The sequence below is a fragment of the Phaseolus vulgaris genome, chromosome 1, assembly GCF_051622355.1.
Source record: "Phaseolus vulgaris cultivar YP4 chromosome 1, ASM5162235v1, whole genome shotgun sequence".
In the NCBI taxonomy this organism is placed as follows: Eukaryota; Viridiplantae; Streptophyta; class Magnoliopsida; order Fabales; family Fabaceae; genus Phaseolus; species Phaseolus vulgaris.
In genome coordinates, this window is record NC_143498.1 from 54662323 (window position 1) to 54685511 (window position 23189).

At 32.1% G+C, this 23189-nt stretch overlaps 4 protein-coding genes and 1 non-coding gene across 6 annotated transcripts; 2 read left to right on the forward strand and 3 right to left on the reverse strand.

Moving 5' to 3' along the window:
- Positions 1–1638: 1638 nt before the first annotated feature.
- On the forward strand, positions 1639–4817 carry LOC137815255 (small ribosomal subunit biogenesis GTPase RsgA 1, mitochondrial). The gene is made up of 5 exons (XM_068618370.1): positions 1639–2589; positions 3294–3509; positions 3598–3792; positions 3884–4077; positions 4512–4817. Exons 1-5 carry the CDS (start codon positions 1957–1959, stop codon positions 4696–4698), a joined length of 1425 nt encoding a protein of 474 aa, XP_068474471.1. The 5' UTR covers positions 1639–1956; the 3' UTR covers positions 4699–4817.
- A 1337-nt stretch (positions 4818–6154) lies between these two features.
- LOC137815243 (signal peptidase complex subunit 1) lies at positions 6155–8106 on the reverse strand. Of its 2 annotated transcripts, none has more exons than XM_068618349.2 (2): positions 8002–8106; positions 6155–6562 (listed from the first exon to the last, which is right to left on the reverse strand). In XM_068618349.2, the coding sequence occupies exon 2, from the start codon at positions 6560–6562 to the stop codon at positions 6281–6283; it is 282 nt and encodes a 93-aa protein (XP_068474450.1). In that variant the 5' UTR covers positions 8002–8106; the 3' UTR covers positions 6155–6280. The 2 variants fall into 2 exon arrangements, with proteins under 2 accessions (XP_068474450.1, XP_068474451.1); XM_068618350.2 differs by having other exon boundaries at positions 6155–6609; positions 8002–8085.
- A 1858-nt stretch (positions 8107–9964) lies between these two features.
- Positions 9965–11803, reverse strand: LOC137815246 (large ribosomal subunit protein uL22y). The gene is made up of 7 exons (XM_068618353.2): positions 11705–11803; positions 11582–11618; positions 11367–11407; positions 10621–10851; positions 10427–10529; positions 10280–10347; positions 9965–10199 (listed from the first exon to the last, which is right to left on the reverse strand). Exons 1-7 carry the CDS (start codon positions 11705–11707, stop codon positions 10137–10139), a joined length of 546 nt encoding a protein of 181 aa, XP_068474454.1. The 5' UTR covers positions 11708–11803; the 3' UTR covers positions 9965–10136.
- LOC137816760 (small nucleolar RNA snoR74) lies at positions 11124–11255 on the reverse strand. Its single transcript, XR_011081874.1, has one exon. It is a non-coding gene; the product is annotated as a small nucleolar RNA snoR74 (small nucleolar RNA).
- A 1867-nt stretch (positions 11804–13670) lies between the features above and the next one.
- LOC137815244 (ELMO/CED-12 family protein) lies at positions 13671–17700 on the forward strand. Its single transcript, XM_068618351.1, has 9 exons — positions 13671–13909; positions 15030–15139; positions 15901–15969; positions 16153–16268; positions 16369–16423; positions 16712–16832; positions 17012–17059; positions 17143–17237; positions 17385–17700. The coding sequence occupies exons 1-9, from the start codon at positions 13831–13833 to the stop codon at positions 17481–17483; spliced, it is 792 nt and encodes a 263-aa protein (XP_068474452.1). The 5' UTR covers positions 13671–13830; the 3' UTR covers positions 17484–17700.
- Positions 17701–23189: the final 5489 nt, after the last annotated feature.

Sequence of the window (23189 nt, forward strand, 5' to 3'; positions counted from 1 at the left end):
AACATTTCAGAACCTCAAGTTATTTCTTAGGTGTTTCATCGATGAAAGAAACACGCCACATTAGAACCTCTTCTTTCATCATTCTTTTTGTAAGCTGACACGAAATTTCGATAAAACCATTGATGTGATTTAGACAATCTATTTTCAGGTTCAATTCTGACAAATAACAGAACATATTCTGTTTGATTACGATAATTCTAACCTCAATTTCCATAAATAACTTCCTTCCACTCAATCACTACATTTATGATATTGTCAGTTTCAGAGATCATTATTTTGTCACGGTTTTATCTTTAAAAGACGTTTTGTCATGGTTTTTTCTTTAAAAAACGTTTCGGTGGATTGAAGAAGGAAGAAATATATAAAAAGACGTTTCGCCACAGTTTTATCTTTAAAAGACGTTTTGTCATGGTTTTATCTTTAAAAAACGTTTCGATGGATTGAAGAAGGAAGAAATATATAGACTGTCTTTAAACAATGTGTGACTATACTAGTATCTGAATAAGTCCTCTGTCGAGGTTTAAGAGTAGTTTATAAACTTTTTTTTCCCTAAACCTTTCGAGACGTCTTTTAAAAACAAAATTGTGACAAAATATCGACCTCTAAAACGAATAATACCTCAAATATTGTAATTGACCGATATCTCTCGTGAGAATAATAAGTTATATAGTAATAGAAAAAAAAAAAAAATCTATGATATTTGGTATGTTATTGGGACGTGACACTAAATGAAGACCAGTGGCTCCAAGAATCGGAACAATGTTCCAATTCCAAATGTTTCCCAGGTCAGGGCTTGATTCCACGGAAGAGAACACCACACATTTTGCAATTTTCTGAAACTTTTAAGAGGGATTCTGAGCAAGGTGATTGCAACATTGTGATTTGTCATATTGTTAAATATTTTTAAAATAATAATTTTGCAAATGCGAGTGTTTACTTCAAAAATTGGAGGTGTTTGCCAGATTAATCCAGAGATAATTTAGATTTTTTTAAATAGAACCAGAAAAGAAGATAAAAAAATGGAGGAAAAAAGTAAAAATTATGTTATTTAAACTAGTGAAAAGTGAATATATATTTGACTGAAAAAATACATGATTGAGGTGTAAAATAAATTAATTATGTTTTTTTATTAATTGACTAAAATATTCTTATCATAAAATTGTGAATGATTTAAATAAAAATAAAGATAAATGTTTAGATATTTATGTTTATACATATAATTCTAGAATTGGGTTTAAAATAAAAAATAATATTTATAATTAAAAGTATATATATATATATTTGTAATTGTTTTTTTTAAATCTATAATTAAAAAAAATTGTAACATTTAAATATTTTCAATTAAACAAATATTATCAATTAGCAAACTATGCAATTATTATCCATCAATTATGCAATTATCATCATAACTTCACCTTAAATTGTAATTAAAGATTAGGTTCACTTAAACACATAATGCATGTGGTTTGGAAGAACACTATGCAATAATTTACACTAAATTAATTATTGTTCCAATTTTAAATTTGAAAAATAATATCATTTAAGATCAATTATCATACTTTAAAATTATAATTTTTTTTTTATTAAAAATTGTTTTATTTTTTAATCTTATAGTAAAGGGAATAATTAATATTGTTTGATCACATCACCTCCTCGAGAGAATGAACAAAAAAGAGGATAAGACTAAGCACAGTGGCAGTAGGAAATTCGACGTCGTTTAAGAGACGTTGTTGATAGATATGCCTAGAAGAGAGCAGAAAAGGCAGTGTCGTTTCGTTTTGTGAGTATGGTTTTTAAACGTCGTTTAGACTAAGAGTGCCCAAAACGGTGACGTTGAGTTCATCTTTTCCGTTTCAGCGAGAACGAAGTCGATAACACTGACCTCAAAACTGTAACTAAAACTCCGTAACGCAGAATCACTTCCGATTCTTCATTCGTTTGTTACGTTCCATTTTCATGTCGTTGGCATCGTCGTTCTCCATGCTCCGGCATCGCGCGGTGGCTTCCGCCGCACCATTCCTCCTGCGCCGCTTCCGGTGCCTTCCAATCGCCGCCCGGCAGCAGCAAAACCCTAACAAGCAAGCCGCCCCGAGCCGCAACCTTCTGAAGGCGAAGAAAACGTTGAAGGAGTTTTCCTCTCTCGCCCCTGTCCTCTCCCTGGAAGACAGCCCCCCGCTCACGGAATCCCAGGCCATCGGCGTCGTGGCGGCGTCGCAGGCGAACTTCATGCGCGTCATCGTTCCCGAAAACGACCAGCCTCCTTCTTCTGGAAGCTTCCGCGGGGTGGAGCTTCTCTGCGTGGTGAGGGCGCTACTGAAGAAGATTAAGCGCAGGGTCATGGTCGGGGACAAGGTTCTTGTCGGTTCCGTGGATTGGGTGGATCGTAGGGGATGGATTGAAAACGTCTTCCACCGGTCCTCTGAGATTCTTGACCCTCCCGTTGCCAACGTCGACCACCTTCTCGTGCTGTTCTCGCTCGATCAACCCAGGCCTGAACCGTTTACCCTCACGCGCTTTCTTGTCGAAGCTGAATCCACTGGAATCCCTATCACGCTGGCACTCAACAAGACCGAGCTTGTGGATAAAGAGGTGAGGTTCACGCGCTATGCATTGTCGTTGTTTGTTGTGACATGTAGGCTCTGTTTGGATAAATTTATCCCAAATGCACCACAATTGAGATGAATAGCAGAAACTGAATTAAGCTTCTCTTGCAAGCTAAAATCAATTTATTATACTGTGTTTGGATTGGATGCACTTTTCCCATTATCAATTCCAGTTCCATGTTGAATGCCCAAGCAACAAATAGTAGCCACTTTTTTCAATTTTTCACTGTGATTTTTGTTTGGGGGGCAGAATTGATCTTGTTAGATATCCAAACACGCTAATAGTCTTTTGTGTACAGTGGATGGAAAGCTTTGCTGAATGCTTGGACTGAGTCTGGATAGATGTTGAAAAAAGCACTTTTGGGAATTGGAATTTGATTTTCACTTGTTGAATTACCGGGTTTTTATTTGATATGCTGCAAACTCCAGTATGGTTTCATATCGATCCCGAGTTCAAGTAAAAGAAGAGGGTTGTGTTGTGTTAGGTCCTTGGTAGTCACGGTAAAACTTGATTCCAAATATGAATTTCTGCTTGGAAATTTGATTTATAACCGAGTCGAATAGTGTGATGTATGTAAATCCATTGTGCGAACTCACCAGGTTGGAGAAAGCTTTTTCAAACTCGTAATCCAACTTTTAGTATTTTCTGGTCTAAAGCTATTGCTTGTTTTTGCTTTTGTTCTTGCGTAGATCATTAGTTCGTGGAAGTCCAGGCTGCGCAGCTGGGGGTATGAGCCGGTTTTTTGCAGCGTTGAATCTGGACATGGACTTGATCTTCTTGCATTCCAGTTGAGGGATCAAACGACAGTGATTGTGGGGCCTAGTGGAGTTGGGAAGTCTAGTTTGATAAATGCCCTTAGAAGCAATTCTTCTGATGTTGCGGAAGGGGAGAACTGGTTTGAGCCTGTGGGTTTTCTTTGTTTTATTCTCTTTTTTTCCTCTACCTACGAGAGATTGATATTTGTATCACCCGTGAATGCACCTTACTTTTCAGATTTCGGGAAGCAAGTGGCTTGAGGATCAACGGGTTGGGGAGGTTTCCACGAGAAGTGGTAGAGGAAAGCATACTACTCGCCATGTTTCTTTGCTTCCAATATCTGGAGGGGGGTTTCTTGCTGATACTCCTGGATTTAATCAACCTAGTTTATTGAAAGTTACAAAGCAGTCTCTTGCACAGACTTTTCCTGAAGTTAGTGATGCATAACTTGTATTTGAATAAATCCTGGGTTAACACTGTGTTTCCTGTTTTGATTGATCTTATCATCTTTCTCCTTATTCAGATCAGGAAAATGCTTAGTGCGAATGAGACTGAGAAATGCTCATTTAACAATTGCTTGCATCTGGGAGAACCTGGGTGCATTGTGAAGGGAGATTGGGAAAGATATTCATTCTATTTTCAACTTCTGGATGAAATCAGAATCAGGGAAGAGTTCCAACTCAGGACATTTGGGACTAAAAGAGAAGGGGATGTAAGGTATGTGTCTTTGTTGATTGCAAACCAATTCATTTCAGTTAATTGGAAAGTATGATGCTTTGATCAAAGAGTTCAATTCTGGGATTTTTATCCATTAGTAAAATTAACATTCTGAGCAGTTATCGTAATTATGAGGTTTTCACACATTTTTAAAAAGCTGATTCTTATCCCTTTACATTTTAATGTATAGATATGGACATGAATCTCACAGCATAATTCGAATCTATTTATGATCATTATCATTTGCACTTGCATGTTAGCCCATGAAAGAAGCTACTAAATTGCATTTCCTTGATGTAGACTGTGAGGAAAACAATAAGTCTGTGGAATTATCAGTAGAAGTATTTTTTCCTGGAATATGCAGTAATGCTCAAAAGATCTCTCACAGCTTATTGTTATGATATTCCTGAAAAGCAACCTAAAATTTTTTGCAGGTTGAAAATGGGAGATATGGGTGTTCAGCAAGCAGAACCACGGTTGGAACCTAAAAAGCACAGGAGACAATCTCGAAAGAGCATTAACCAGTCAATTTTAGATGACATAGATGATGATGACGTCGACAATTTGCTTGATGAGGAAAATGATCCCATTTTAAGGGCGCTACGAAATGAAAACTCTTAGAATTTCGTTAGCCCCCAGAATTCTCATTGTATATAGTCCCTTTCCGTGCGATCACTTGTATCTCGGAGTGAGCTGAGTTCATATCAATGAAGTTCATTTGTGTTTTGTTTGACCAAAAATCTCTATCAGGTTGGTTCAATCCTGTTTATATATAAATGTCACCCACGAATACACTGTTGAATTCCAATGACTGAAAGACTCTTTCTTCCTGCACTCCCATATCTTCTTCTGCCACCTCCATACACAATATAAAAATACATTTTTATATTTTTTGTCACTTCTATAAACTAGTTTTCAGATTATACTAGTTTTCAGATTATACAATCCATACTTTCGGTAGCTAAATAACAAAATAATAATGCATCTGAAAAAAGGATTTCGGATTACTAGAAGCTAATTATAATTATAAATTTAAAAAATGAGTTCTAATTTGGAGTTTTTTTATAAATTTAAAAATATATTATAAAGGGATATTTTTAGAAGTTTAAAAATATATGGAGGTGAGAGAAGAAAGTATGGAGGTGGAGGATCAAACCGTCTGACTGAAAATGTTGATTATATACCCATTTTCGACTATAATCAATAGAAGGGTGGTGATACTTTAATACCCCCATACAGTAAAATACATACTATCTACACATTAATAAATTATTATTTTAATTATATTTATTTTATTTTTAATTTAAAACATTAATAAATATTCCAGTTTCCACCAAATAGAAACAGAAACCCAAGATTGGGCCGTAAAAAAAAGAAATTGCTGGGCTTACATTCTTTATAGAAGGACTACTTGTTCTTGTTGGGCTTGTCGCCTTCTTTAAATCCAATAAAAGACAAACTATTCCTACACCCAATTTTTTAAACCTGCACCCTACATAATTTTAAATTTCCGAAAATGTCTATATTCTAGAAAAATAGATCAAAAGAGATTATTGTGTTTCAGAAATAAAAATAAAAATTTCATTTCAGATAAAGAAATCCGTGATACATAAAATTCGTTTCGAAAAAAAAAAAATCCTGAAACATATTCTGGAATGCATTTTACATGCACCCCATTTTATTTAGGGGTTTTTTGTTTTTTCATACTAAAATTGGATGCAGTGATATGGTGCAGGAAGTAATTGTCCCAATAAAATAACAGCCCTAAGTATCTCTTTGTAAACAAAAAGCTACGGACAGAACTTGCGGTAATTTGCATCATACTTTGATACCTAGAACAATGTTTAAGCCTTCAAAATCGAAGCTACAAAAAATTATATTAAAAGTCCACATAAAGACCTACACTTTGAATAGTTCAGGAAATCATTAGTCATGAAGATGATTAAACTCACACACCAACCAGATCAACGATGGGAAGACAAGCAGAAAAGCAATAAACCAAGATCAACCCATTGGGGGTGAAGGGTGTGAAAAGGGAGGAAGAGAGATACAAAAAAAAAATGGTTGCAAGAGAAAATGGATCTGAAAAAATTCAAAAACTAAATAGTTATAACTTTAGAAGTCCCAAAAGTTTAGTAGATTGTAATATCTAGTCAACATTTGAACTCAAGAACATGCTAGCACTGACATGTGTCAAAGAAGCCTACTTCTTAACAGATTTCTTCTTTGAAGTTGTATTCAGAGATGGTTGAGGCTTTGGATGCTTTTCTAACTCGGTGGGATCCAACCACTTGAGAGGATGGCGGTTGAAGAAGGGCCAATTAGGGACAGTGACCAGTGTGGTGAGAACCACACCACCAGCATATATAAGGATCATCATTTGGAAAGAAGCCATAAGATAACCAGTTGTGAATGCAATCACAGAAACTGCAATCAGCATTAACTGCATAAGCTGTTCTGCTAGCTTCTGTCCTTGCCAATCCATCTAGTGAAGGAAAATCATAAGAAAAAGTACTCAGATACCCTCCAAATCTACATGACAACAATGAAAACACAAAAAAACTTAAAGATCTACACTTGTGCTAAAAGATGCTCAACATACAAGTAGTAGTAAAACAAAATTTCTCGTATCCAAAATATTTTATATTCAATTTGTTAACTGACTTAAAAAAATATTGAAGATCCTAGCCATCTGAGAATGGACAAAGAATTATCCAAATTTCAAGTAAAATTCATTCTCCAGAGCCCAAGCCTAATAAGAAATCAGAACCCCAATGTAGTCTGAGGAACGGATTAAGAGTGTAAGAATTAAAATGGGTGCACTGCTAGACACAAATACATCAAACTATCTAGTGTGATATTGCATATAGAAGCAACCACTTGTTAAGAATAAACCATCAATTTGGTCCTCAATGTATCAATGTCTCACCTAGTTAGTCCCTTAAGTATTCAAAACTAATAAAAAGTCCTTGATGTTTGAAATCCATGACATTAGTTGTTTCCATAAATTAAACAGATCCAAACCCATTAAACCCTTTTCAAAATACACCTCCTTTTACTGAAATAAATAGTTTATTCAAAAAGAAAATCTACAGTGATATATACTTTCTTGAAGTATTTTGTGAAGTGTTGACTGCATCAAGTGTTCTAGGGTCAAGCTAACAACAGTTTGGTATCAATGCAATATTTTTCTATTTCTAAGTTACCTACTTGATATCTCCATTTTTCCCACTTCAGCAATCCACCAATATGCAAGTACAATGGAGTTAGAGGATTAAGAAAAAATTGGAGATGAAAATTGCATGCTAACATGACATTTAACAGACTCTGAAAGGTTTAACCCACTAGAGGGGGTAATGTCTCAAAACATTAAGGACTTTTTATTGAATGGTTGAGAGACATTTACTCATACCAATTATACAGTCAACAACAGTAACCAAAAATCATCAAAAGACAAAAAAAATGCTCCAAAGGTCTCACAACTAGTCCTGGTACTAGATCTGAGTTTTATGGTACAATTGGGAAGAGCAAAAACGGGGGAAAACACTATAATCTGTGCTCTATAGTTAAAATTGAGAAAAGGGTTTCTCTGAGATCGATGAGACTTTCATTAATTTTCATCAAATCCTCTAAAATAAAAATTTTATAGGCAATCACGGTATCCACAAACGATGAAACATTCATAGTAAAAGCATACCCTAAACGATAATTCAATGAAAAATTGATTCATTTAAAGAACACACTGATTAAAATTCCAGTAGTGTTTCTATGAAAATGGGGTTTCCAACCATCAAGGGATCCATGAAATGAAGAAATCGCACCCAAAGAACGATGATATGATCAATACAAAGTACTTTCTTTTGGCAGAAAAATAGAGAACGATAAATTAAAAGAATGAAAGAGAAAACAGAATGTGCAACTGACCTTTTGATTTTGGAATATGAAGCGTGGACTAGCCTTGCAAGGAGAAGGGTGAATTATATATAATGATGGAAGTTTCTTTTACCCCACCTACACTAAACGTATTTTTCCTCGAATATTACAAGGTTTTCTAAAATACTGTTTTTACTACTACTTTTTACTGGAAAATACCAATGAGATACATTCATAACATTAATGCAAAAGTTGTAATATTAACCTTTTAATTTGACATTTAATGAAATGATTAAAAATTATATTATCACTTTTTAGTTTTTTATTAAATCATATTTGAATTTTTTTTATCGATAAAGCGTAAAATAATAAAATGAACTTGCAAATATGTTTCAAGTATTATAACAAATAATTATTTATTGCGATGAATCGAATTATATTTTTACACTTAAGGAGGTTTCATGCATTTACCCATAATGTATTCAATTGAGATTTAAAATATTTAAAAAGTCATGTAAATTTTAAATAATGTTGTTATAAAAATGTAATTTTTAAAAAATGTTTAAATTTTTTTATGATTAGAAAATTGTAATTTGAAGGAATTGTAAAATATCAAATAATAATTTTTGAAAGGATTTATGAATTTATCAAATTTAATATAATATTGATGTGAATATACATTTTGACGAGCAACCAACTATAATATTATCCAACCAAATTAACATATAAACAAGAAAATAAAAATATTAAAAAAAGAGAAAATATAAATTATATGTAGGAAGAGGAAAAAAAAAAAAAAAAAATAAAAAATATATATATATATATAGGTAGCTCAATAATTTAAAAATTAAACTTTTGTGATTCTTTTACTTAGATTATTTGATTCTGTCTCTGAATAATTTCGAACAAAAAATCTCCCATATTTAAACATGGTTAACTTTTTTTAGAAAATTATCAAAATATGTATTTTTTTTTCAAATTGAAAAATGTACAGCACATGTAATAGAAAGACTTTTTAAAACATAACTATAATTTTTTAAGTTTTTTAGTCAGCATACTTTTTCATTGAAAAAATTACAAGATATAAAATGTAACTTTAAATAAAATATTCTATAACTTTGACTTTAATTGAGATTTCTATGAAAATAATCCAAGTAAATACACACTTTCGGTAAACGAAATTTTAAACTATGGTACAAATTATTCATGACAAACAATTCATACCATTTTCGTAGAACTTAATGCACACATTAAACGATAATAACTTTTTCAAGAAATAATGGGGAAGAATACAACAATACCTTTTGAATTTAGAACCAAGTGAATTACCCAGAAATAGACTTACCATCTTACGTAACCAATAACACCAAACCACACAACTCTGGTCCATGACATTCTAAAACATTGGAACAGAATGGTTTATTTTATCATTGATCCACTCAAATTAGGTTTATTTTATCATTGATCCACTCAAATTAGGTTTATTTTGACAATTTACAATAATTGTAAACATTCATCAATTATGTTATCTGCATTGCACTAGAATTTAGACTTACTTTCAATTCCTATTAATAACATAGTAATTATAACACGTTCAACAATTATAAAAAAGGATTTTTTTTATCTACCACTACAACTTTCAAAAAGCTAGAAATATGCGAAATCTTTAGAAAGACAAATACATATAAATTTTAGTAGAGATAGGACCATACAAAACTTTTAAAAAATAATAATCGGTATTATTGTACTAGAATACAATAATTTACAACAATGCGTGAAAGAAAAAGGGTTCGTTACAAAGTGACAAAATTATTAAGAAATAGTGCATGAAAAAACACCCAAAATACCTTTCGATTTTGAAGTTGTCAATTATTCCAAATGCACACAACCATAATAGCTTAGTAAACTTAATTAGTCTCGATTTCCATAAATGAGCCATTTGTTCATCTCACTCAATAAAAATAACAAAAACACACAGGGATACACCGAGTAAATGAAAACAGAAACGACCATATGAATAATTTCCCAGTAACTCAATTAACTAAAAACATAGTATGCGAAACAAAAAGGTGTTGTTCAACCTTCAAAAGCGGCTCATAACAAAAATTCAAATTTAAAAGGAAAACGATCGTCAAAACTGACATAATCTAAGAAGGTGAATCCCACAATAAAGCTTCAAGAGCAAATTAAGATGAAGCACCACTACGGAGAGCACCCTTCTTCTTGCTTGTTGCCAATTGGGTCTCGGGCTACAATAACCACAATAAAAAATATTTTAACACAAGAAAGGAAGTCAAAATAAAGTTAACAGAGAGATGGTCAATCTTACCTCTTTCTTCACAGGCTCTTCCTTCTCAGATAATATCAGCTCAATATGGCAGGGAGATGACATGTAAGCTGCAGAAAAAAATGTCGAAATTAGCATGTATTTGTAATCCATTAGGACAACATAACCTATTCAAGATCAGAAACATACGGTTGATTCTTCCATGGGCTCTGTAGGTACGGCGTCTTTGCTTCTGTGCTTGATTAACCTGGACATGGGAAATGTAAAGAGCATCTACGTCCAAACCTTTAACCTGTGGCAAAGCATTAAGAAGCTTAGTGACTTCGAAAATTTACATTAAATATTTATATGGTAAAGCAAATAAGAGAATACAGAGGACATACTTCAGCATTACTCTCAGCATTCTTCAGCAAATCCAGGATGAATTTAGCTGATTTGACGGGCCAGCGTCCTTGTCCATTGGAGTGTCTGCTCTTGGCCTGAGCAGTCCTCCCAACACCACGGCAGAATCGACGGAAAGGGATGGCTTGTTTGTGGGCCAATACATCCTCCAAGTACCTTTTGGCTTTAACAAGGGGCAACTTCCTGATTGCAAACGCAGTCTCCCTAGTGTTCTGTAAATGAAAAAACGGAAGCATGAGACTAAATTAAATTATACAAGACAATTATCATTATATATCTTTAATCAACAAAAAAGTAATACATATTAACCAAACCCCATGGAGGCTATATGCTACAATGTTTCCAAGGGTCCTACTCATACACGGAAAATCCTTATGAGCAACCAGGAATAACTATATCTTTTCAAATGAATTATATAGATCTACAGACGTGAAATCTCTTATTTATAGCAAATTCATATCCTAATAGAAGCGGTATTAGAAAAATATGTTCCATCATTTACTGAACCTTCAGTCACAACAAAATAACAGAGGTTCACCCAATAACAATGGAGATTATTATATCCCTGAAGTTTACGAGAGGTCGGTCTACATGATCAACAAACCCCTGCTTTTTTCATCAGGTTTTCCAAACAAAGCACACAATATATTGCAAATGCACATGAAAATTACACTCGATTGCACAAATTAGGGTTAGTCACATGTGTTAGGGTAACAAATCAAAGTACCTTGAAATGCACTCTGAGGTCCGCGCCTCTTGCCTTGCAGGCTGCAAAAACATGCCACATCGCGTATTAGTTTAAATTAACCTAAAATCAACACTAACAGAAGAAAAATATCTTGGTTGGGTGAATAAGCAGAACAAATAAATAACCAGAGTCAAAAACTTATAAAAATTGAAAATCATTATTTTGCGAAATAATGGAAGTGAAAAGACACTTACACTTGGTAGGATTATCGGGTTCTCTGGAGTATTTCACCTGAGAAAAGAGAAAACGAAACATTAAAATGAAGAGATCTGAAAATGAAGTTCGGAAGAAAAACCTGAAGAACATTGGTCACTTACCATGGCGGCTTCTTCTTCTTCTACTTCTTCCACGCGGTTGAGGAAGAGCAACTGCTGAAGGAGGAAGCAAACTAGGGTTTAATTCAGTGTTCAATGGCTTTATATATAATGGATAACTGTACCTGGTCTAGTGGGCTTGATTGTGGGCTGCAACAAGATCCGGCCCATTTAACTATGATGAATTGTAACAATAATTTAACTCTTGGGCCGAACCTATTAACAAATGGCAAATTCATCCTACACTCTCGCTTTTCGGAATTTCCAAAAATACCCTCCAGAAATTAAAATCTGAAATTTAATTCAAAAAAGTAAATTTAAAATAAATTTGTGTGTTTTGGAATAGAGTTCTGGAATTGAAAAACCAAAACTTTATCTCAGAAAAACAATTTCACAATATAAAAAAAATTAAAAAAATCAGAAAATATATTTCAGAAAAATATTCTGAAATTATAAAAGTGTTTCGGAAGTCCAAATAAAAAAGTGTTTCAGCAAACTATTTCCATAAAATATTTTTATCCATACTTTTTTTATTTAAAAATGTTTTAATCGGATACAAAAACTAATTCCCTTAACAATTTAAATAACTATTAACAAAATTATAACTTGTAAAATAGTACAGAAATTAATTCCCTTAACAGTTTAAATTACTATTAACAAAATTATAACTTGTAAATTAATAAAAACGTGGGAGCTTATAACTAGAAAGTAAAGAATGTTAATTTAGCAGTTGAAAGTTTCTCACGAAATTTATAATTATTAGTTCTGTATAATTTGAATATAATATGATAGTCTTACATATTAATATATGTACATACAATATTATTTATTCAATAAATGATATAGTATAATATTTATAATATATAATTCCCTAATATATATTATATTATTATATAATAATAGGGATCAGAATAAATTTTTAATCATTGTTTAACAAATTAATCATAGGTGAATTAATACACTACTAATAAAGTTACTCATATAATTACAACTCATTATTTACCATGCAATTTTAAGTAGTGTGTTAGAAAAAAAAAAAAAAAACCATTTGTTGTGAGAAGATATTTTGCTTCTCAAAATGACCACTCTTGCACTAGAAAATCTGAAATGTTGATCTTAAGTGGTTAACAAAAAAAAAAGTATTATGGTTTTCAAATATATTAAAAAATATAATATAAAAGTAATTTACATATATCAAATGAAACAATATATCAGTTACATACACTCAAATATATACAATTCTAACAGGATTTGATCTGACTAAATTATTTAATTTATAAAATTATTCTTTACATTTGATAAATATGTTATTTTATACTTTTCAATAATTATTTTTCTATTTTAAAAGAAATTTCTGCAAGTGTTAAGAAATTATTAAGCAGTAAAGTACTATTAATTTTTTTAAATATCAATTTGGAAGAAATTAAATTTTAGGAGAAATTTTACATTGAATGTATTTATAGTATATTCATTATAAATTTTGTTTTATAAAATATTTTTGTTATTTCTTAAACCTAATTTGAAACTTTTTTAGTTTTTTATGTTATTCAAATTATATATTATTTTATTCTTGTTTTAGCCTCATCATAAGCTATGCACTTACTCCCTTGTGAACACCAATATAAAATAAACTTATTTATATACCTCAAAGTTAACTAACTTATCCATGTTTGCACTTTGTATTATTTATTTTTTAAACTTTGCTTTGAGTTTATGCTACACATTTGCATGTAGTTGATTTTCTCTCTACCATGTTATTTAAAAGAGTTTAGATTAAGAGACTATTAATCTTTATCTTGATTAGGGATATAAAAGTATCAAATGTTCAGAGAAAATAGAGAAGAAGGTTAAAAAAATTGGAACAGAAGTGAGTTTTTGGACAAAACAGTGAATAGGTCAAATGATTCATTTCTATTGGTAAAAGGAGAAGCAGAAGAGACAAAGTTGAGTTTGGAAAAGACAGGGTAGTGTGATGATACAAGAACACTTTTTGTTCTTGTGTTCTTGCTTCCTAGAATAAGTACTAGAGAGAGTGCCACCATCCACCAAAACCAACACCATTTCTCAGATCTCAGAACACAGAGGATTGTTATTGTTACATTAGGATTCACTATCAACAATCACACCATATGGGTTTCATTAGGTTCAATCCCACACCAGTTCCAATTTGGATTTCTTCTCCTTCTTCCTCCCCATCTCACATTGCAGGTTCTTCTCATTTCCCATTGTTCAATGTTATTTCAATGATTTCATTTTTGTTGCACTGGTATAATTCTACAGCAAAAAACTCTTACATGCACGTTCATTGTTTGATATTTAGTTAAAGTTTTAAAGTTAGATTTATATAAAAAAAAACATTAAAGGGATTCATGGCATTTAAATCTCGTGATGTATGATTTTATCTGCAGGATGGTTTTCAGTTAAGCTAATTCATCCAATTTTTCTATTGTTAACCATGCAATTTAGGAGCCATGCATTGAGGATAACATTGGGTTTTGTACAAAAGAATAATAATAATATTGCAATGTTTCGGAGTTTTGAAGAATCCAATGTTACCAAACCGAACAAGAAATTTAATATAGAGAGGTGATAATAAATGAATTTTTGAACGGAATTTGGTGTTGTTGGTTTCGTCACGTCAAGAATGGTGAGGGTCCACTGGAAGAAGAACAACATGTGTGAAACTAGTTAAACCAAACTAAACTAGGTAGATAGAATTTAGGATTTAGGATTGTGTTGTGTTAGTGATGGAGTTGTTAGTTGTTACAGTGAGTGATGTAACAAACAAGGTAGTGGGAATGGTGGGGGTGGGAAGTTACCAAACCAGAAGAACTGAACTAATATAATAACTGGTCACGATTAGAAACACAGAAAAAAAAAGAACACAAAAGGCCAAAGACAAAAGGGAAACAAAAAAGAGTTGTTTTATTGGTCACATGGTTCGGATAATAAAATGTATGACTATGTAATGAACCTTGATGTTCTCACGTGGTCGTATAGGGCCCTATTGGCCCAACATCACAGCTCACGGTTTGTCCAAGTCATTTTGCTTTTTTGTTTGTCGGGGCAAAAGACGACAATGCACACTGTTTAAATTACCACTCTTTCTTCTTCACCATACGCAACTCCCTCTGATTATGTCCCCTCCAAAGTTATACAATTTGGTTCCACCCAAAACACAACATTCTGCCATATCTCTAGTGCTTTTGATTTGGTCATGCTACAACTTGTGAAATAAAGAAGATAACATTAACATCTTTTTGGTTCTTTTTCTCAACTAAAAGAAGAAAGGGTTGAATGGGAAAATCTCCTGATTGGTTGTATACAGATAATGTAACGTGTGGCTCACCCGCATGGATTGGCAAAGGACTAACTTGTGTTTGCTTCAAGCGTAAGGGAAACTGTCAAAGAATCTGCATCAGTTTGACCCCCTTGCAGGTTTGTGCTTTTTACATCATTCACTGGTTGTGGCTTTCTACTTGAAGAACTGCTCTATAATTTTTAAGCTTTTTGCTTCCTACTTGAATAACTGTTCTATAGTTCAGTTTTAGTTTGTGTCACATTTTCTCTGCAAAATTACTCTCTTAGCCAGAGCATTGTTAGATTTACTTGAACATGTTTTCATGTTGAATGCCACCTTTCTGCTTTGTAGTAATCTCATTGTGTTTATGTAACAATAGAAATTCTCTCTTTCTAAGTTACAATTGAGGTTATCAAAGTTGGCTTTTTACCAGATTGTGTTTCTTTATGAGTTCAAGAAGTTGAGCTGGTTTGTCTATGATTGTCCCTTTTCATACTTCTCAAAGGCTGCAATTTATAAATGTGCAACTGTGTCAATGACAACTTGCGGTGTTCATGAAAGTATTTTTCATGACAATTTGTGAATAACTGGAAACTTTGGAAGCAAACAAACTGTTATAATTTTCAAAGGTGACTTAAAAATTTGATTATAACTAGAATTTTCAGTGAGTGAAATCTTGTTTTGTTTTCTGAGAATAATTGCAGAAACAGTTGTTGAACATGCATTTGAATATCTGTTTCCTCAGCGTCTTTTTTTTATTATCATAAATGGTTTATTATTTTTTCCCTCCTATATTTTCTTGTCATGAATTCACTGAAGACAGAGAGCAATTAGGAAAACAAGAAAATAAAAATGAAAAACGAATTCATTGAGCAGCAACTTTGTACAAATTTTGTAGGAGGAAAGGCTAAGAAGACTAAAGCGCAGAATGAAAGTTTACTTTGATGGTTCCAAGCTTGATCACCAGGTATCAATTCTGCAACATATTATTTTCATTTGCATTGATTGGTGAGGAACTTGCTGCAATACTTTTTTCTGTTAAATTTATTCCAGCAAATTGACATGTAAAGTTGATGGTTCAAGCCATATTGAAATTTTACTTATTCACATATTTCTTGAGATACTCATCCACAAAATTTGTCAAGAACAGGAAGCGTTGAGAGCTCTGTGGTCTGCTTCATTTCCTGGACAGGAGCTTCAAGGCTTGATTTCTGATCAATGGAAAGAAATGGGTTGGCAGGGTAGAGATCCATCTACTGATTTCAGGTTATATTTTTGCCTTGTCAAGTTACCACCCATTTTGAATGTTTTTGTGCTGTTTTAGCTCTTGACATGTTCATTTCTTTTGGACCAATTTTGTGAACAGAGGAGCTGGTTTCATTTCATTGGAGAACCTTCTTTTCTTTGCGAAGACATTCTCAGTAAGATGCTGAACTATATCTTGGTGACACCATTTCAATCCAAGCCTCCCAAATTTGAAAATACTCAACATCATGACAAGTGTTTTTGCCCAACTTCTGCCAAAAATTGACTTATTTGCTTATGCTCTTATGCAATGTTGTTAAAATTGACAAGTGTTTTTGCCCAACTTCTCCCAAATTGACTAATTTCATATACCACTGACTCTTTCCTAGGAGTTACGATATTTTATCTCTTCTCCGATCCTCGAGTTTAACAACATGGCTCTTATGTTCCTTCACTTGTTGCAGATTTCTTTTCAGACCATATTGAAGAAACAAGGAGGAAAAGAAGCTGTTTGGGAGTACCCTTTTGCTGTTGCTGGCGTTAATATCACATTTATGATCATACAAATGTTGGACCTTGATGCAAGTACGTCATGAAAATTATTTTGAACCCAGATGAAAGTTCTTGACTTTGTTATAGCAACACTCACCCATTTAGTTACACAATTCTTGTGGCCTGAGTCTACAAGGAAACTCAAACTAAATAGAAAATGTCATCTTAATTACAACAATATCTCTAATACCAAACTGTTTTTTCACTTGCAGCCAAACCAAGGAGTTTTGTGAGAGCAGTTTTTCTACAAATGCTTTCAGGTTTGAATCAGCAACTGTTTTGAGAGTTTATCTGTTATGGTACAAATGCTTACCATTCCTCTACTATTATCATACATTTGCAGAAAATGAATGGGCATTTGACTTGCTTTATTGCGTGGCATTCGTTGTTATGGACAAACAGTGGCAGGAGAGAAAGGCTACATACATGGAGTTTAATGTAAGACTCCATTATGTACTTGCTAATCTATAAAAAACAGTGTAGTTTTGGAATAATTAACAGTAAAATGCAATGTTATTAGTATGATACATGACATGGTTCACCATGTGTAGCTTATTTTCAAAGGGGTTTCTATTATTATTGCAGGATGTACTGAAATCCACGCGTGTTCAGATAGAGAAAGAGTTGCTGATGGATGATGTTCTAAGGATTGAAGACATGCCTTCTTACAGTCTTCTTTGTTGAGAAGTGGCTGAATTGGTTATGGTGAAGATACGTGACAGCATAGTTTTGTGTACATCTTCACTTGCTTAATGAATCACTTACCTTTAATCTGTGACAACTAGCTAGTGATTTATTCTCATCATTGCTCACATGTGCTCAAGAGTTTTACATCTTTACATTGATTGTATGAGATTTTCTCTTGGAAGTTTTGACTAATTAGAGATTATTCTTATATCAATTGTACTTGCACTAACTATATGGGAGAGAGTGTCTTCTGAATCCATCTTCACTTTGCCTTTCCGGTTCTTTCTTTTCTCTGTCCACTTCTTCTCTCGGTCACTCGTGTTTTTGGAATTACTTTCTGGTCTCTCGGTATGGGGTGTGGTACCCGCAGGAATTCTCCGAAACTAAAGTCAGTATTTATACTAATCATTCATCCGAAAAAACTAAAAAACTGAACTAAACACTCTATCTATTTATACTACTTGTTAATGAATCTGTCACGTCATATTAATCCGTCTGCTTATTTGTTATTAATTGATTTTAAATACTTAATTAACTTCATTTATTTTAACAAGTTCATTACATGCTAAAGCTACAGTTTTAGAGTTTTGTTTTACCTTGCTTCACGAGCTCCTCCAAATCATTGTTCCCACAAGTTCTTTCTTATTCTGGTATTCTGCAAATGTGTACAAATATTTCACATGAAGAAAGACATGTTAGAGTGTGTTTGGACGTGTGTAAGCAAACTTGATTCTCAATAATAAAATTTTCAAAAATATATTTCAGCTAAAGTTAATGTTGAAACGATGTGATTTATGTTTGACTATTTTTATTATGAAAGCAATTTATTAAGAAAAATCACTGTAATTATTCTACTCAACACAAGTAGTTCTAAATTGTTTTTTTTTTTCAGAATCGACTTTGGAGTCATAATTAAAATAATTTTGCTGATATTTCAACATGATTTGGAAAAGTTCAACTTTTGAAACTAAACAAAAGCTTAATTAATACACTTTTGCCGACATGAAAAGTTTTTCCAAATGGATTATGATAGAATTTAATTGTCATACATGATGGTAAGTCTAATGATTTTAAATAATTTAATAAATCAATTTCAAAATGATTATTATAAAAGTCAACCTTTTTAATATATATCAAGTAATGATTAAATATCATTGGAAAATTATGCTGTAAAATTGTTATTTTAAATTCTCCTTTAATAATGGATGATGAGATATTTGTATTATTTTATTGGAGCACAACGCAATACGAAGATTTCTTCTAGACCCTTATAAATACGAATTTTTTAATTTACTTTTCCTAGAATGTATAATTTGGAAGTAAAAAATATATTTTGGAATTGAAATTCATTTTTGGATTATACATTTCAAAAGTAATAAAATGGAAAATTTCATATTTGTGTAATGTAGAAGAAATTAATATTTATGGGGTGTGGAAGAAATGTATGGAGGTGCATGGAGAAATGTGCCATTTTCCTACATCCTTACTTCTTGTGAAAGCCCAGAAATTTAAAAAAAAAAACTACATTGTCTCAATTTTTTTATTCAATTTTCTGAAAGTATTGAAATTATGTATAATTTATAAAGTGAAAATACGTTTCAGATAACACAATTCCTAATTATAAACTTAATAATTCTAGATTGGAGTATAAAAAGGTATACTTCTACTATAAATTCTGAAAGAGTTGATGCAATTTTTTTATTCTTGAAGAGTTCACATGAAATTATTTTTTATACGTGTCCCAATAATAAAACAATAATACCACTGGATTAACTCTTTGGAAATAAAAAAAATGGGGTCAACTCTTGCAAAATATTTGGTAGGGTGTCCTCGATAATTCAATCTAATATTGTCAATTTTATAATTACAAATTATATTATCTTAGATACAATTTTATTATTTAGATCATACCATGCACCTAATGATTATAAATATTTCTTCATTTTCTTATGGTTAAGAACCTACTCTTATTTTAATTTTGATAACACGAACTCTATATATTGAATCAAGGGAATCATATTTCAAGACAAGGATTTTTCACTGAATTCCACCGTTTAGTGGTGATAACTCCATTTCTTTAGCATAGTTTATATATAGTCAACAAACAATTAGATTAGCTATAACATCTCTTTCCCTAAATAATTTATTTCCTCTATGATAATGAGTGATATTTGCTTTGACTCTTATTATAATTTTTTTTTAAATCCCATATCATATCTGAATGCTGCAAAGATATATCTTATGTTATTTATCCTGTTTAGGTCGAATGGCCGAAAGGTCGAAAAGCTGAAAGGTCAACAATAAAATTAAATACTAAACAAAAATGAATAAATAATTAAATAGTAAAACTACTATAACAAAGTCCATTAAATTGGTCCAAGTACGGGTAGTATGTTTAATAAATATAAGGTATAAAGAGTAAAGATCAAATTGGGTTTAAGGCTCAATAAGGGAGTACTATAAATAGGTGATCAACACAAGGGGTAAGTAGAGTGAATTTTATCCGATAATTAACTAAAATTGATTATGACTTTATCATCGGAGCTCCTTGCATATGCACCCACTTATCCGAGAGTTGATACTGAAACCAAAAATCGATAGTTCCAATTGATCAAACCTAGCGAGTGAGACTTCACAATTTATATCCAAGCCCTAACCCAAATCAATCAACAATATAGCCGAAAGCCCAAACCCAAATAGAAGATCGAGAAACTGTCAGATCCAAAGAAAAAGTTGTTTGTTTCCAGGTTCTATAAGTTCTAGGTCCTATAACAACAATATCAACATTAAGTTTCTCATTGGAATGAGCCACATACCATGCGATTGTTTAATCATCACATAATTTGTGCACCAAGACTACCCTAATGTTGTTAATTTGGAGTCAGAACAGCATTCAAATCTCGTTCAACATTTGCTAATTTAGAAGAGTATGGTGCTATTGAGTTTGCCCTGCAAGCAAGCTAAAAGGAAGCATGCTACTCAAGTGGCATGAAAGTGCATGTGCTCTGAACACAGGCTTGTTACTACTTGTCACCTTAGCATCAACAACAATAAGGGAATCAATACCACTGAACGTGCGTGAATAATTGGAATAGAGTAGCTTCAATTTTATCAATGATCCCAAGTTAACTCAAGAACTTTAAGTCTGTGTTTTAGATATATATGATTAATATTTAGAAAGAGAGTATTGAGTCATTTGTAGAAATTTTATGAGTCAAACAAGATTATTTTTGTAAATAATGTGTTTCGATGCGTTCAATATAGTCTTATATCGCTTAGGAATCAAAGTAAAGATACTTTAAATACATTTTCCTCTCTTAACCTTCTAAGATACATTTTAAGGCCAAAATCAAGATGAAACTTTGAGCTTCAAGGCGAATAATGTTTCGGTACTATTATAGTCTCACATCACTTAGGAGTCGAGGTTAATGGCAGTTTGTATACTCTTTCCTCTTCCAACCCACTGAGGCATCTTTTTAGGATAAAACCGTGACGGAACATCGACCTCCAAAGCAGACAACACCTCAAATGTTATGATTGACCCTAACGATATTATCTCTTGGACTTGAGGTCAAAACTTTGACGCCGTCTGTGAAAACGAAAATATATCCCAAACCGTTTAACTAAGGGAACCAATAATATCTTAGATGCAGTGATTGATCTTCGTGATTCCATCTCAACATATGTAAAACTTTTTTTTAAAAAAGGGTAAGGGAATGAGGTGTTAATGATTGCTGTGTTCCCATGCTTGAGGAAGTGGAACCAAGGTGTAGCGTAAAATTCAGCTTAGCTAGCTACAAGTAAATGAGGAGATTTCAGTCCTTATCATTTACCAGCAACTTAGTGTCCATCACTGATATCTTATCAAGTGTAAATATTTCAGAAAACTACACATTCCACCAATCAGAAAATTAATAACCATCTTTTAAATTAAAATTTAGAACCCAAGTTTTAGATATTGTTGCCTTTTGGATACCATGTGCTCTGAATTGTGATGCTAACCATTTCCTTTTGAATTTTTTTTTCTTTAACACTATCCCCAGTAAAAAAACATATATTTAACAAACACTTATAATAATATTTTAAATTAAAAAATAAAATATTAACTTATTAAAGTGTGAGATGTATGTTTTTACTGTTTCCATGAATATATCAACATTTTTTTTCTTTTTTACTTGTTGGCCTCTCCTCATAACAAATATAGCAGGAATGTTCCTGTTGTACTTACAAGCCTAATTTGTTTGAGACATTTGATCACAAAGTTCTTAGTAGGATTCTGTTTCTTTCACCTAATCATTTTCTTTTACCCTCTTTAGTAGGGATTAAATAAACCACTTAAAAGGAAATGTCCATAGAAGTGAAAATTCTTTAGTATTACCCAGAAAAACTGAACAATTAGAATGTTTAGTTAATCGTATTTATCCATATCAGAAGATGAAAAAGAAAGGTCAACAAATCTATAGGATAAAAAATTTGCACATGCAAAGAATTGTTCAAAGGTTTATACTATACACAGGTCCATGTGTAATGTGTAGAACACATGTATACGTGCAGAAGTCGCATGCAAAGGATTGCATAAATGACATCATGATTTGTACTCATTTGTTTCTTTATTAGCTCATCAGTGTGTTAAAGCAAATTCTTGTCTTCCTTAAACCTTATTTTTGTTTTTGGGTAAAGACAGAATTGATCTCTTGTATTATCCGTGAAATGTTGTCACTTTGCAATGATTGAGAAGGGAACAATGTTTGTTTTCACTGGTCCATGCAGATTAACATAATATTTCCAATAAAAAAACGTGCTTCTTCAAATTAAATTCATCAATTATTCAATTAGGTAGCTTATACCTTTTATACTACTTCAATTTTTTATACTATATTATAACTTCTAATATTATTATTTTAATATTCTTTTTTATAATTTAATTACAAATTTATCTTTTATTTTTAAATTTATCACATCAAATTATATACAATTCTAAAAATTGTCAAACTATCATGCTAATAATATACTCTTTAATAAACCCATTTTAATATATTTTTATTATTAATTGAAATTGACTGAAGATTTAGAAAGTGAAAAAGACTTGTTATATGAAAAAGTAAGAACAGTAATTTTATATATTTTTTAATATAACAAACAACAAGTGTACTGAAAATGTGTTATTAATATTTTCTTCTGACTGAGAATTGTCCTCTCTTTTTCTGAACATTCTTTTCTCCCTTAATTTGATTAAAAAAATAACTCAAAGGCATGCCGAATCTGAAGGGGTGTATTGTAAAATTCATGAATGCAGTATTCTGATTTAATAAATTTCATCTTTATGCTGCCTTTCGTCTTTGACAAGACACAGCTCAGCTTTACTTTGTTGCTGAATAGGGTAGAACGTTTTATTCAGAGTTTTTATTAGAACTCACAATATACGTGATAATGATGGCGTACTAAATTCAATCTCACTTCTGGAAGCTTGCAAGAAAAACAATCAACTTGAAATCCATTACAAAAAGCAAAAAATAATTATTTCATACTTATCTATCCCAATCAAGATCAGCATCATATATTTGTGAAAGATAACGTAGGAATCAAGTCCTAAAATATAAAAAGTGCTATACTTGACAGAGCCTGGTGCAAAACACATATCACATCTGACATCACTGAATAAGGAAGTCCATCAATTTTAGGTTCCAAAGACAGAGACATATG

Excerpts from the sequence above, each read along its gene's own strand:
- LOC137815244 (XM_068618351.1), top strand. The coding sequence starts at position 13,831 with ATGGGTTTCATTAGGTTCAATCCCACACCAGTTCCAATTTGGATTTCT. Across the intron at positions 13,910-15,029 it reads CTCCCCATCTCACATTGCAG|ATAATGTAACGTGTGGCTCA; the intron begins GTTCTTCTCATT and ends GGTTGTATACAG. Across the intron at positions 15,140-15,900 it reads TCAGTTTGACCCCCTTGCAG|GAGGAAAGGCTAAGAAGACT; the intron begins GTTTGTGCTTTT and ends CAAATTTTGTAG.
- LOC137815246 (XM_068618353.2), bottom strand. Across the intron at positions 11,408-11,581 it reads ACCCGATAATCCTACCAAGT|CCTGCAAGGCAAGAGGCGCG; the intron begins GTAAGTGTCTTT and ends ATGTTTTTGCAG. Across the intron at positions 10,348-10,426 it reads AGCCCATGGAAGAATCAACC|CTTACATGTCATCTCCCTGC; the intron begins GTATGTTTCTGA and ends TTTTTTCTGCAG.
- LOC137815255 (XM_068618370.1), top strand. The coding sequence starts at position 1,957 with ATGTCGTTGGCATCGTCGTTCTCCATGCTCCGGCATCGCGCGGTGGCT. Across the intron at positions 3,510-3,597 it reads GGGAGAACTGGTTTGAGCCT|ATTTCGGGAAGCAAGTGGCT; the intron begins GTGGGTTTTCTT and ends CTTACTTTTCAG. Across the intron at positions 4,078-4,511 it reads AAAAGAGAAGGGGATGTAAG|GTTGAAAATGGGAGATATGG; the intron begins GTATGTGTCTTT and ends AATTTTTTGCAG.
- LOC137815243 (XM_068618349.2), bottom strand. The coding sequence starts at position 6,562 with ATGGATTGGCAAGGACAGAAGCTAGCAGAACAGCTTATGCAGTTAATG.